Source organism: Dendrobates tinctorius, unplaced genomic scaffold (genome assembly GCF_039654945.1).
Source record: "Dendrobates tinctorius isolate UK_male_01 unplaced genomic scaffold, ASM3965494v1 ptg000129l, whole genome shotgun sequence".
Taxonomy (NCBI): domain Eukaryota; kingdom Metazoa; phylum Chordata; class Amphibia; order Anura; family Dendrobatidae; genus Dendrobates; species Dendrobates tinctorius.
In genome coordinates this window covers 37590850-37604672 of record NW_027361797.1, presented here as the reverse complement: position 1 = coordinate 37604672, position 13823 = coordinate 37590850, and the positions used below count along the sequence as shown (strand labels likewise).

The 13823-nt window shown below is 47.9% G+C and overlaps 1 protein-coding gene across 1 annotated transcript in view; it reads right to left on the bottom strand.

Annotated features, from left to right (window-relative positions):
- The window catches only part of UQCRC2 (ubiquinol-cytochrome c reductase core protein 2), a 30269-nt gene that overhangs the window by 5454 nt on the left and 10992 nt on the right, over nt 1–13823 (bottom strand). The window contains exons 10-11 of the mRNA XM_073542973.1: nt 9737–9936; nt 4122–4202 (exon numbers count right to left, since the gene is read on the bottom strand). Coding sequence (XP_073399074.1) covers nt 4122–4202; nt 9737–9936 — 281 coding nt within the window. The remainder of the gene's footprint in view (nt 1–4121; nt 4203–9736; nt 9937–13823) is intronic.

Below are 13823 nucleotides of genomic sequence, written 5' to 3'. Positions count from 1 at the left end.
ACCAAACGGCAGGGCGACAAACTGGTAGAGGTCCTGGTGAAACGCGAAATGCAGGAATTTCTGATGCCCGGAAAGGATGGGCACATGCAGATAGGCATGTTGAATGTCTAATGAGCACATGAATTCCTGCGCTTCCATGGAAGCGATTACTGAACGAAGTGACTCCATCCTGAAATGTCGTAGGCGGACCCTCTTGTTCAGTAACTTGAGGTCCAGGATGGGCCGGACCACGCCGCCCCCTTTTTTTTTTTTTTTTGGTTCTACAAACAGGTTTGAATAAAGCCCTGCGAAACGTTCTGACTCGGGAACGGGAATGATCACCCCGGAACTGAAGAGGGAGGCGATGGATGCAGAGAAACCCGGAACTAAGGCAGGGTCTTTTTGAGGTCAGGACTCGAAGAAACGATCCCGGGGCCGAGAGGCGAACTCTATCTTTATCCTGAGGATACAACCTCCCTGACTCAAGAGTCTTCTACTGAGGAAAGCTCTCTGAAGAAAAGGAGTCGATCACCCAGTTGTGAAGGCGCCTCGGGGTTTCGTTGATAGTCATGCTGATGTGGACCGTCCAGTTCTAGACCTGGAGGATCTGCCCTGGGAGGAGTGAGATCGCCAGGAGGGAGTGGGCCTAAAGGAGACCTTCATGCTATCCTGGCGTGCTTGCGGCCTTTGTTAGCTGGAAAAGGTTTCTGCCGTCGCGAAGCAGCGGAAAGACAGAAAGGGCCGAAACTGATGCCTGGGAGGAGGTCTACAAGGCTTGGACTGAGGGAGAAGAGAGCTTGTGCCTCCAGTGGCGTCCTTAATAATCTGGTCCAGCTGGGATCCGAAAAGACGCGCTCCCTGAAAAAGCAGATTTGGTAAGGGACTTTTCTGAAGACAAATCCGCCTGCCAAGCCTTGAGCCAAAATGTACGCCGGATTGCTACCACGTTGCTGGACGCTTGAGCTGTGCTAGATGCAGCAACCAAGGAGGCCGAGACCAGATAATCCCCGGCATGGGAGATCTAGTTGGCTAGCTCAGCCAAACGCTCTGGTTGGGCTTTATCTAAAATGCCCTGGCGGAGATCCACCGCCCAAGTAGCTATGGCTTTAGCTACCCAAGTTGAAGCGAAGGCAGGGCTCAGCGCCGTCGCTTCGAACGCTAACTTTGCTAAGGATTCTATGATCCTATCGTTAGAATCCTTCAGAGACACCACACCTGAAATCGGGATGACCGTGTTGTTAGATAGTCTGGACACGGAAGCGTCAATTGTCGGTGAGCTCCTTTAGAAAATGGATACAGCACGTCGAGGCACTTCCCTCTTTGAAAGCGCCTGGTCGGATTTTCTCTTTCCCTGGTAAAGAGCTTGCCAAACTCAGAGTGCGGGGCAAAGACTCTGGAAGGTGTTTCTGCCCATCTGAACGAAACCTCCTGATCTGAGGGTTTCGCAGGGGAGACGGTGATTTCGAAAGTGTGGTAAGTCGCAGCAATGAGGTTCTGTACCGTAATCTTCATGTCCGCGTCCTGGTCCGAATCCAGCTCTAAAATCTCTTCGGATGGCGCATCAGAGTACGCCTCGCCTGATTCAGGTGAGAAGGCATGGGAAGGAGACTGCTGGGAAGGACTATGAGGAGAGATGGGGCGAGGGGAGGATTACGGACGGAGATCCTGCCTGGGCCTTTGCGGCTCATGGTGGCTGGCTTGGATGGAACCTCTTGTGCCCTGCTGGATACTGTAGAAGTGTCCAGGGGCAGCTTATCAAGAACGGCAACTAGGGACTGAGACACCTTAGTAAGATCCAGGAATGGGGGGGGTTCACTCTCACGGGTAGCCATAGGGGGCTCCTGGGCGGCGGGTTGAATGGAATTGCTGCAGTCGAGGCAGAGCAAGACATAATGAAGGGACAGTCACTGAAGGAGTGCCGGAAGGTTGGGGGACAGGGAGGGGGGGTGTTAGTCTGCAGAAGCAGAGCTACTCACGGTCCATAGTCCAGTGGATAACCCCAGCAAGCGATGCTGCGCAGCTTGTAGATTTGCAGGGTTGCAGCAGTGTGCAGAGTCCGGCTGACGGTGTCCGGCTGACAGGTCAGAGAAAATGGCGGCCGCCAGAGGAGACTGAGGGAGAAGCGCGCTCTTTCAGAGAAGACGAAGGGCGGAGCTAACAGGCCGCGCTGAGAAAGGTACTGCCCGCTGGAAAAAGTGGGCTGAGCGCTGCGTTGTGCATAAGTCAGGGCGCTAGGAGCAGGAGAGGCGGTGGGCGGGCCTAGGATGGGCAGGAGAGAAGCCCGCCTGAGAATGACGGCGGGGGGCATGGCTGTGACGCTGTAGTAGGCCCAAAGCGAAGTCGGGGCCTAAATTAATAGCGGCGGCCGCCTGTCAGCACGGGACGGCGCGGAGGTGACGCAGCATGAACGCTGCCGAGAGAATCCTGGCCGGGGTGAAGGGAGCGGGCTGTAGGGCAAATGCGGTGGCTGCCTGGAGGCGCGGAACGGCCGCTCAGGCCCGCAGCGCTACCGCAGCCCCGCTTCAAAGAAAACGCTGAAGCTGCGACCGTGCTGTCTGAGGCGAATGGGGCCCAATACTTACCCTGTCCCGGACCCAAATGTAACCTGCTGAATTAAGGTACCTTGCTTGTCCCGGATTGAAGTATATCCGCTCCTCATCCAACCGACAGGCTCTGGTAGGCGAGTGGGTGGGAGACGGACGACAAGGACCATCTGAATCGCTGACACGTATTCGTGTTGGCGTCCGCCTGGAAGGCTGCTGGTCCTCCTGCGGAGAGCTGTGAGGATACGGGGTGGCAGTACTCGCCGTACTCACAGTCTTTGTGGGACTACAGATGTGATTGTTCACTCTGTATCCCTCCGGAAAACCCTAAAAGAAACGACGCACATCGAGGTAGATATGGGTCTAATGAAAGACCCGTGTCCACCTCCTACTGACACTAAGTTAAACTGGATATCTTACTTCCTGTCGGTGAGGTGTATACTGCGGAGGAGGAGCTAACTTTCTTATTTGCATAGTGTCAGCAGCATACACCATGGTCTCTGTGTCCCCCAATGAAGCGATAGAGAAAAGACAAAAAATAAAGGGTCAGAAATGTGATAAAAACGCATGTAAAAAAAAAAAACGTAATCAAACGCAATGAAAAAGCAAGCTAATCTAATTTACCTAGTACGTGCAGAAATGCTGCAGAAGGTCTGAAAACTCTCCAAATTCTCATCATGGGAATGCGGCCTTACAGAAAACATTTTAATGTTATCTGGGACTTGAATACTTACGTCTAGAGTTGAGCGACTTTGGTCGGATCGGGTTTCATGAAACAAAATTTGTTTCAGATGAAACTGGTCCGACTAGGGCAAAAAAAAGTCGGGGAGTTTCGTCCGAAACCCGACCCCAATGCAAGTCAATGGGGAATAAAAGTCGGCATTGAGCAGATGAATGTCATCCACTCAATGCAGACTTTTATTTCCCAATGACTTGCAATGGGGTCGGGTTTCGGACGAAACGCCGACTTTTTTTGCCCTAGTCGGACCAGTTTCATCTGAAACAAATTTTGTTTCATGAAACCCGGTCCGACCAAAGTCGCTCAACTCTACTTACGTCCTATCCTTAGGTTAGGTCAATGTTTGATCGATAGTAGTGATGAGCGAGTATACTTGTTGCTCGGGTCTCCCCGAGCATGCTCAGGTGGTCTCCGAGTATTTTGGCATGCTCGGAGATTTAGTTATCGTCTCCCCAGCTTGAATACATGTGTGAAATGCCTGTTTGTTAGGAAATTCCTACATATATTCAACCTGTCTACATGTCGCAAATCATGCAGCTGAGACGACGAAAACTAACTCTCCAAGCACGCCAAAATACTCGGGAGACCCGAACAGTGTTGCTAGTCACCCATCACTAATCGATAGGGGTGCGACACCTAGCATCCCCGCCATTAAGCTGTTCCTGGTGTCGGCCAGAACTACTCAGTTTCAGAGCTGCACTGCACAGCTCAGACTGTATAGTGACCGCAGCCGGGTCCTGCACATCCGCCCCCCCCCACTGGTCAGACATTGATGACTTATGCCAAAAAACAAAACGATCAAAGTTAAACTTCCGGACAACCACTAAGCAACAACACTTAATGTTTGTTTTTTTGCTTACATCTGTTGTTGCGGCTGCCTGAGATACAGCATAAACTCCAAAAAGTCCAGAATCGGAATAGTTGGCATTAAATGCAGAAACCTACAGAAAAAAAAAAATGAAATTAAATCTAATACAAATGAGCTTAATTGATTCACAAAACAAAATTGTATCTAGATCTCCCACTCCAGTTTAAAGCCTTAACGCCACATGGCATAAATATTCATCATATATTGCGCAAGAAAATATGGAGACAGCTCAGGAGCAGAGGCCGATTCATACCAGGCAGATTGCTAGTTATGTTAAATATCAGGAATCTGCCTTCAATTTTTTAACTTTTTTTTTCTCACCACCAAAATAAATCGGATGAGTTTAGTATAGCTGAAATTGTACAGTTGGAATTGTGGAAAAACCATGAAAACTGATGTCAGGTCATTTTCACAACACAATAAACAAGATAAAAACAAAGCCCAAGAAGCAAAATGTGAAATTGCATTTTTTTGCAATTTCACTGCACTTGGAACGGTTTTCCCATTTTCCATTACTTAGGCTAGTTTCACACTAGCGATTCCTGGAGCTGCGGAGGGATGCGCACGGCCACCATGAAGCTCCACCCACGGCCACACCTCCTCCAGTCAGCTCCGCCTATGGGCACATGACGCTGCATGCGACCTTCGTACCCTATCTTTAGCATTGGGTACACAGGCATGCGTTTGCCGGCGCATGCGTCCTTTTGATGGTGCGCCGACCTGCGCCAAACACACAGTGTTGCATTTTAGTGCGATCGGCGCACCGTCAAAACGACGCATGCGCCAGCAAACGCATACCTGCGCACGGCCTGCGCACCCAATGCTAAAGATAGGGTGTACGCAGGTCGCATGCAGCGTCATGTGCCCATAGGCAGAGCTGACCGGAGGAGGTGTGGACGTGGGTGGAGCTTCACGGCAGCCGTGCACATCCCTCCGCAGCTCCAGGAAACGCTAGTGTGAAACTAGCCTTTGTATAGTAAAATGAGTGGTGTCATGCAAAAGTACAACTAGTGCACAGAAAGAAAAAAAAAAAAAAAAAAAAATCTATGTTGACAGAAATATATATATATATAAAAAAAAAAAAAAAAAAAAACACACAAAACTTATGGCTCTCATAACAGAGACGAACGGACAAAAGCAATAATGAAAAAATTCTAAGCTTTTAACCCCTTACCTACAATTGACGTAATATTCCGTCCATGTGACCATGGACCTAATTACCATGGACGGAATATTACGTCATCGCGATCAGCGGCGCCCACGTGGTGAGCGCCGCTGATCGCGGCCGAGTGTCAGCTAATTATCATAGCTGACACCCGGCACAATGTGTCAGGGGCGGTCACGGACCGCCCCCGACACGTTAACCCCTTGCACACCGCGATCAAACGCGATCGCGGTGTACCGGGGGTTAAAGGGAAGCATCGGCAGGGAGGGGGCTCCCTCCGTGCTTCCCTGAGCCCCCCACGGCAGCGCAATGTGCAGCGCTGCTGCGGGGGTCTCTTTCCCTACAGGCCCCCGGATCCAAGATGGCGACGGGGGCCTGCAGGGAGCTGACTTCCTCACTGCCTGCAAAGCGCAGGCATGAGGAAGTCTGCAGCAGTGCCTGTGACAGATCGCTGATCTGTCACAGTGATCTGTGATGTGACAGATCAGCGATCTGTCACAGGACAGTGATGTCCCACCTGGGACAAGGTAATAAAGTAAAAAAAAAAAAAAAAAAAGTGTTAAAAATAATTAAAAAAAAATCGCTAAATAAATCAGTAAAAAAAAAAAAAATATTCCCCAATAAATCCATTTTTTCAAAATAAAAAAAACCAAAAACAATAAAAGTACACATATTTGGTATCGCCGCGTCCGTAATGACCTGCCCTATAAAACTGTCTCATTAGTTAACCCCTTTAGCGAACCCCTTAAAAAATAAAAATAAAAAACGAAGCAAAAAATAATGATTTATTATCATACCACCGAACAAAAAGTGCAATAACGCGCGATCAAAAAGACGCATATAAATATGCATGGTACCGCTGAAAACGTCATCTTGTCCCGCAAAAAACGAGCTGCCATACAGCATCATCCGCAAAAAAATAAAAAAGTTATAGCTCGCAGAATAAAGCGATACAAAAATAATTATTTTTTATATAAAATAGTTTTCATTGCAAAAAACCGACAAAACATAAAAAAAGACCTAAATGAGGTATCGCTGTAACCGTACTGACCCGAAGAATAAAACCGCTTTATCAATTTTACCGCACGCGGAACGGTGTAAACGCACCCCCCCAAAAGAAATTCATGAAACGCTGGTTTTTGTTCATTCTGCGTCCCAAAAATCGGAATAAAAAGCGATCAAAAAATGTCACGTGCCCGAAAATGGTACCAATAAAAACGTCAACTCGTCCCGCAAAAAATAAGACCTCACATGACTCGGTGGGTCAAAATACGGAAAAATTATAGCTCACAATATGTGGTGATGCAAAAACTATTTTTACAATAAAAAGCGTCTTTTAGCGTGCGACAGCCGCCAAACATAAAAACCGCCATATATAGTAAATCAAACCCCCCGTTATCACCCCCTTAGTTAGGGAAAAATAATAAAACTAAAAGAAAATGTATTTATTTCCATTTTCCCGCTAGGGTTAGGGTAGGGCTAGGGTTAGGGCTAGGGTTAGGGCTAGGGTTAGGGCTAGGGCTCAGATTAGGGTTAGGGGTGTGTTGAGGTTCGGGTTGGAGTTATAATTGGGGGTTTCCACTGTTTGGGCACATCAGGTGCTCTCCAAAGGCAACATGGCGTCTGATCTCAATTCCAGCCAATTCTGCGTTGAAAAAGTCAAATGGTGCTCCTTCCCTTCCAAGCTCTGCCATGTGCCCAAACAGTGTTTTACCCCCACATGTAGGGTATCAGCCTACTCAGGACAAATTACAAAACAACTTTTGGGGTCCAATTTCTCCTGTTACCCTTAGGAAAATAAAAAATTGGGGGCAAAAATATAATTTTGCGGAAAAAAATGTTTTTTTTATTTTCACGCCCAGGCGTTATAAACTTCTGTGAAGCACTTGGGGGTTCAAAGTGCTCTCCACACATCTAGATAAGCTCGGTGGGGGGTCTAGTTTCCAAAATGGGGTCACTTGTGGGGAGTTTCAATAGTTTAGGTACATTAGGGGCTCTCCAAACGCATATGACACCCGCATACCAATCCATCAAAGTCTGCATTCCAAAACGTCACTACTTCCCTTCCGAGCCCCGACGTGTGCCCATACAGTAGTTTTCTCCCACATATGAGGTATCAGCGTACTCAGGACAAATTGGACAACAACTTTTGGGGTCCAATTTCTCCTGTTACCCTTGGGAAAATAAAAAAAATGGGGACTAAAAGATGATGTTTGTTGAAAAAATACGATATTTTTATTTTCACGCCCGGTCGTTATAAACTTCTATGAAGCACTGGGGGGTTCAAAGTGCTCACCACACATCTAGATAAGTTCATTAGGGGGTCTAGTTTCCAAAATGGGGTCACTTGTGGGGGGTTTCCACTATTTAGGTACATCAGGGGCTCTCCAAACGCAACATGACACCCGCAGACCATTCCATCAAAGTCTGCATTCCAAAACGTCACTACTTCCCTTCCGAGCCCCGACGTGTGCCCATACAGTAGTTTTCTCCCACATATGAGGTATCAGCGTACTCAGGACAAATTGGACAACAACTTTTGGGGTCCAATTTCTCCTGTTACCCTTGGGAAAATAAAAAAATGGGGACTAAAAGATCATGTTTGTGGAAAAAATACGATTTTTTTATTTTCACGCCCGGACGTTATAAACTTCAGTGAAGCACTGGGGGGTTCAAAGTGCTCACCACACATCTAGATAAGTTCCTTGGGGGGTCTAGTTTCCAAAATGGTGTCATTTGTGGGGGGTTTCTACTGTTTTGGTACATCAGGGGCTTTCCTAACGCGACATGGTGTCCGATCTCAATTCCAGCCAAAAAGTCAAATGGCGCTGCTTCCCTTCCGAGCTCTGCCATACGCCCAAATAGTGGTTTACCCCCACATGTGGTGTATCAGCGTACTCAGGATAAATTGCACAATATCTTTTAGGGTCCTGTTACTTTTGGAAAAATAAGAATTGAGGGTGAAAAGATCATTTTTGTGGAAAAAATATGATTTTTTAATTGTACTGCTGTACGTTATAAACTTCTGTGAAGCCCTTGGGGGTTCAAAGTTCTCACCACACATCTAGATAAGTTCCTTGGGGGTCTAGATTCCAAAATGGTGTCATTTGTTGGGGGGTTTCCACTGTTTTGGTACATCAGGGGTTTTCCAATCGCGACATGGTGTCCGATCTCAATTCTAGCCAAAAAGTCAAATGGCGCTGCTTCCCTTCCGAGCTCTGCTATGCGCCCAAATAGTCATTTACACCCACATATGGGGTATCAGCGTACTCAGGACAAATTGCACAATAACTTTTAGGGTCCTGTTACCCTTGGAAAATTAAAAATTGGGGGTGAAAAGATCATTTTTGTGGAAAAAATATGATTTTTTAATTGTACCGCTGTACGTTATAAACTTCTGTGAAGCCCTTGTGGGTTCAAAGTTCTCACCACATATCTAGATAAGTTCCTTGGGGGGTCTAGTTTCCAAAATGGGGTCACTTGGGGGGGTTTCCACTGTTTAGGTACATCAGGGGCTCGCCAAACGTGACATGGCGTCCGATCTGAATTCCAGCCAATTTTGCATTGAAAAAGTCAAACGGCGCTCCTTCCATTCTGAGCTCTGCCATGCGCCGAAACAGTGGTTCCCCCCCACATATCAGGTATCAGCGTACTCAGGACAAATTGCACAATAAGTCTTGCAGTCCAATTTCTCCTGTTACCCTTGGTAAAATAAAGAAAATTGAACCTGAAGTATTTTTTTTGTGAAAAAAAGTTAAATGTTCATTTTTTTTTTAATATTCAAAAAATTCCTGTGACGCACCTAAAGGGTTAATAAACTTCTTGAATGTGGTTTTAAGCACCTTAAGGGGTGCAGTTTTTAGAATGGTGTCACTTTTGGGTATTTTCTATCATATAGACCCCTCAAAGTGGCTTCAAATGTGAAGTGGTCCCTAAAAATAAAATGGTGTTGCAAAAATGAGAAATCGCTGGTCAATTTTTAACCCTTATAACTTCCTAACAAAAAAAAATTTTGGTTCCAAAACTGTGCTGATGTAAAGTAAACATGTGGGAAATGTTATGTATTAAGTTTTTTGTGTGCCGTATCGCTGTGATTTAAGGGCATAAAAATTCAAATTTGGAAAATTGCGAAATTTTCAAAATTTTCGCCAAATTTCCGTTTTTTTCACAAATAACCGCAAGTTATTTGAATGCAATTTTACCACTAACATGAAGTACAATATGTCACGAGAAAACAATGTCAGAATAACCGGGATCCATAGAAGCGTTCCAGAGTTATGACCTCATAAAGGTACAGTGGTCAGAATTGTAAAAATTGGCCCGGTAGTTAACGTGCAAACCACCCTTGGTAGTGAAGGGGTTAAAGGATGTAAAAATAAAATAAAGTAAGCAAATCACTCATTATGACAAAGCTAACACCACGTCTTTAGTTTTATACTTACGTCAAAAGGCTGATTAGTAGCTTTGGATACGGCTTGAGACAGTTTGCTGGTGGTGTTGCTTCCCCGCTTGATGTAGGGTCCTGCACCCAGGACTTGTTGCAGGACACTGAATGCATTGGCTTCAGGGCTGCCGACAGTTGCTCCTTCCACAACAACAGCAGCGTGGACAAGATCACTTCCATTCTGCTCTCGGATCTCACCTGGTGGAAAAGATCAGATCGATATTCTTGACCTGCAGCCACAGATTAAGGGTTCTGTAAAACATCAGTATTTAGCATTGCAAGCAAAAATCAGGAATAGGTCTAACATACAGAAAAAGTGCAAGTGTTTCCATTAAAGTTTTCCTGTGCTTAACTTCTTCGCCTAGTCATGGCTGACAACTACAGAAAATGCAATATACTTTGTTGTAAAAGTGGCCTTAGGTCTAGTGCACATAACACTGGCAACGCTAACGTTATAGGAGAGCTTCTGCACAGACCTAAGAGTAACAAAGATGGATTTTTGGTTCTTACCGTAAAATCTCTTTCTTGGAGCCTTCATTGGGGGACACAGATTACCATGGGTGTATGCTGCTAGGAGGCTGACACTATGCAAAACAAGAAAATTAGCTCCTCCCCGGCAGTATACACCCACTGACATGCACCAAGCACCTCAGTTGGTGAGAAAGCAGTAGGAGAAGCAACAAGAAAACTCTAAACATATGTACCAACCCAACAAGGGACTCCAAGACCCAACACGGTACAACTTAACAGGGAGGGTGCTGTGTCCCCCAATGAAGGCTCCAAGAAAGAGATTTTACGGTAAGAACCAAAAATCCATCTTTCTTTATCGCCTTATTGGGGGACACAGATTACCATGGGACGTTCCAAAGCAGTCCCAAGGGCGGGAACAGCAATAAGGAACGAAAGAATCGGAAAGGCTTAGGTCGGCCGGTGAGCCACCGCCGCCTGCAGAACTTGCCTACCAACAACTGCGTCAGACGAGGCCTGGGTATGAACCCTGTAGAACCTCGCAAAGGTGTGCAAGGACGACCAGGTTGCGGCCTTGCAAATTTGCAAGGCCGAAGCCTGGTGACGAACTGCCCACGAAGCCGCCACAGCCCGGGTGGAGTGAGCTCTTACTCCCGGAGGGGGCAGTTTTTCCTGAAGTCGGTACGCTTCCAGAATGGTAGAACGAATCCAGCGAGCGATCGTGGATTTGGATGCCGGAAGTCCTTTCTGGTGACCTTCAGAGATAACCAGCAAGGAATCGGATTGACGAAAAGAGGTCCTGGCGAGATAGACACGCAGGGCTCTAACTACGTCCAGTTTGTGGAGAGACTTCTCAAGTGGGTGAGAAGGAGCCGGACAAAAAGATGGGAGAACGATATCCTCATTGATGTGGAAAGAGGAAACCACCTTTGGAAGAAAAGAAGGAACGGGCCTGAGGACGACCTTATCCTGATGGAGAATCAGGTAAGGGGAACGACATGACAAGGCTGCCAACTCAAACTCTTCTGATGGATGTAATGGCAATCAAAAAGGTGACCTTCCACGAGAGAAGGGACAAGGGAATGTCCTGGATAGGCTCGAACGGCGCCTTCTGGAGATTGCTAAGGACGAGATTGAGATCCCACGGGTCTATCGGCGAATGATGAGGAGGAGCCACATGGGAGACCCCTTGGAGAAAGGTTTTGACCTGCGGTAAGGAAGCGAGCTCTCTTTGGAAGAGGATAGAAAGAGCGGAGACCTGGCCCTTGAGGGTACTGAGGGACAGACCCGCATCTAAACCAGACTGGAGAAACCCAAGTATAGATGGAATGGAGAAGGACATTGGAAAGACTTTTTTTATCATCGCACCAATGGAAAAAAGCCTTCCAGTACCTATGGTAAATGTGGGAAGAGGCTGGTTTTCTGGCTCTGATCATAGTCTGAATAACCTGACTGGACAGACCTGACTCCTTCAGGATCGCAGCCTCAACGGCCATGCCGTCAAACTCAGAAACTGAGAATTCTCGTTGTAAAGGGGGCCTTGCGAGAGAAGGTCTGGACGGTCTGGAAGCCTCCAGGGAACGTCCGCGAGCATGTTCACCAGTTCCGCGTACCAAGGCCGTCTTGGCCAATCTGGAGTGACTAGAATCACTGGTACGCCTTCTGATTTTATCTTTTTGACTACTCGTGGGATCAAGGCCAGAGGCGGGAACAGATAAGGAAGTTGAAACTGGGACCACGGAATTACCAGAGCGTCGCATGCGACGGCTAGAGGGTCCATGGACCTGGCTAAGAAATGCGGCACTTTGTGGCTCATCCGAGATGCCATGAGATCGACATCCGGGGTGCCCCAACGGTGGCATATCTGATTGAAGACTGTGGGGTGAAGGGACCATTCACCTGACGCTAGGCCTTGACGACTCAGAAAGTCAGCCGCCCAATTTTCCACCCCTGGAATGTGAACGGCGGAGATTGCCGGAACGTAACGTTCTGCCCAGCGGAGTATCTTGGCCACTTCTGACATTACTTGCTGCGCGTGCCCCCCTGATGGTTTATGTACGCCACAGCCGTGGCGTTGTCCGACTGAATACGGACCGGCTTGCCTGAGAGGAGAGGCTGCCAGTGAAGAAGGGCCAGGAAAATTGCTCTGATCTCCAGAAGATTGATTGGGAGAAGAGTCTCCTGTGGATTCCAGCGTCCTTGGGCCACTTTCTGATGGAACACGGCTCCCCATCCTAAAAGGCTGGCATCGGTGGTGATGACTTGCCACGGAGGCGGAAGGAAGGACCTCCCTTGGAGAACTGACACTGGCAGTAACCACCAAGTGAGAGATTGCCTCACTCTGAGAGGGAGCAGAATAGGCTGGTCCAAGGACATCGTGGTCTTGTCCCAGGCTGAAAGCAGAGACAGCTGGAGGGGGCGAAGATGAAACTGCGCAAAGGATACTGCTTCCATGGAAGCCACCATCTTCCCCAGAACCTTCATGCAGGACCGAATGGGAATGGGGGTAGGTCGCTTGAGAATTCTGATGCCCTTGGAAAGAGCCGCAAATTTTTCCCCTCGGAAGAAAAACCCGGGCTAGATTTGTGTCGAATTCCATGCCCAGAAAGGTCAGACGCTGAGTGGGGATCAGAATGGACTTCTCCTTGTTGACTAGCCAACCGAGGCGGCAGAGAATGTCCAGGGTTATCTGAAGACTCTGAAGGCAGTCCTGACGGGACGAGCCTTTGATCAAAAGATCGTCCAGATAAGGGATGATGAGGATCCCTCTGGAGCGAAGGATGGCCATGAAGGTCGCCATCACCTTCGTGAAAACACGGGGAGCGGAAGCTAGGCCAAAAGGAAGAGCCGTGAACTGATAGTGATCTCCCTGAATCGCAAATCAAAGATACTTCTGATGTTGCACACAAACCGGAATTTGCAGATAGGTGTCCCGAATGTCCACAGAGCAGAGGAATTCCCCGGGTTCCATGGAGGCTATCACCGACTGAAGAGACTCCATTTTGAAACGAAGAATCTTCATGTGGCGATTGAGCAATTTGAGGTCCAGAATTGGACGAAGGGAGCCGTCTTTCTTCGGGACTACGAAGAGATTTGAGTAGAACCCTGAAAACCGTTCGTTTGGGGGGGACGGGAACAACCACTCCGGCGGAAAGAAGGGAGGAAATGGCCTGCAGAAACCCCGGAGTCTGGGACCGCTGTCGCAGAGGCTGAGACCGGAAAAAGCGTCTGTTCGGGGGGGGGGGGGGAAGCAAATTCGATCTTGTATCCGGATGAGATGATTTCTCTGACCCAAGCGTCGTCAACAGACAGCCAAGCATCCACGAAAAAGGAAAGTCTGCCTCCCACCCTGGAAGAACTTCCAGGTGGGGGTGACCGGTCACTTGGAAGAAAACCTGCCAGAACTGGCGCCTGAAGAACTGGAGTATTGTCCTCTAGATCTCCAGCGGGGAGCTGGCTTGTAAGATGGCTTTTTCTGTTCTCGCTCTCTAGTGGCAGAGGAGCGATCTTGCTGGGCAGATCTGTCCGTGGACGAGAAGGGACGAAAAGGCCTAAATGGCCGAAAACCCTTTCTATTAAAGAAACGTCTTGGTCGGGACTGGGGAAGAGAAGTGCTT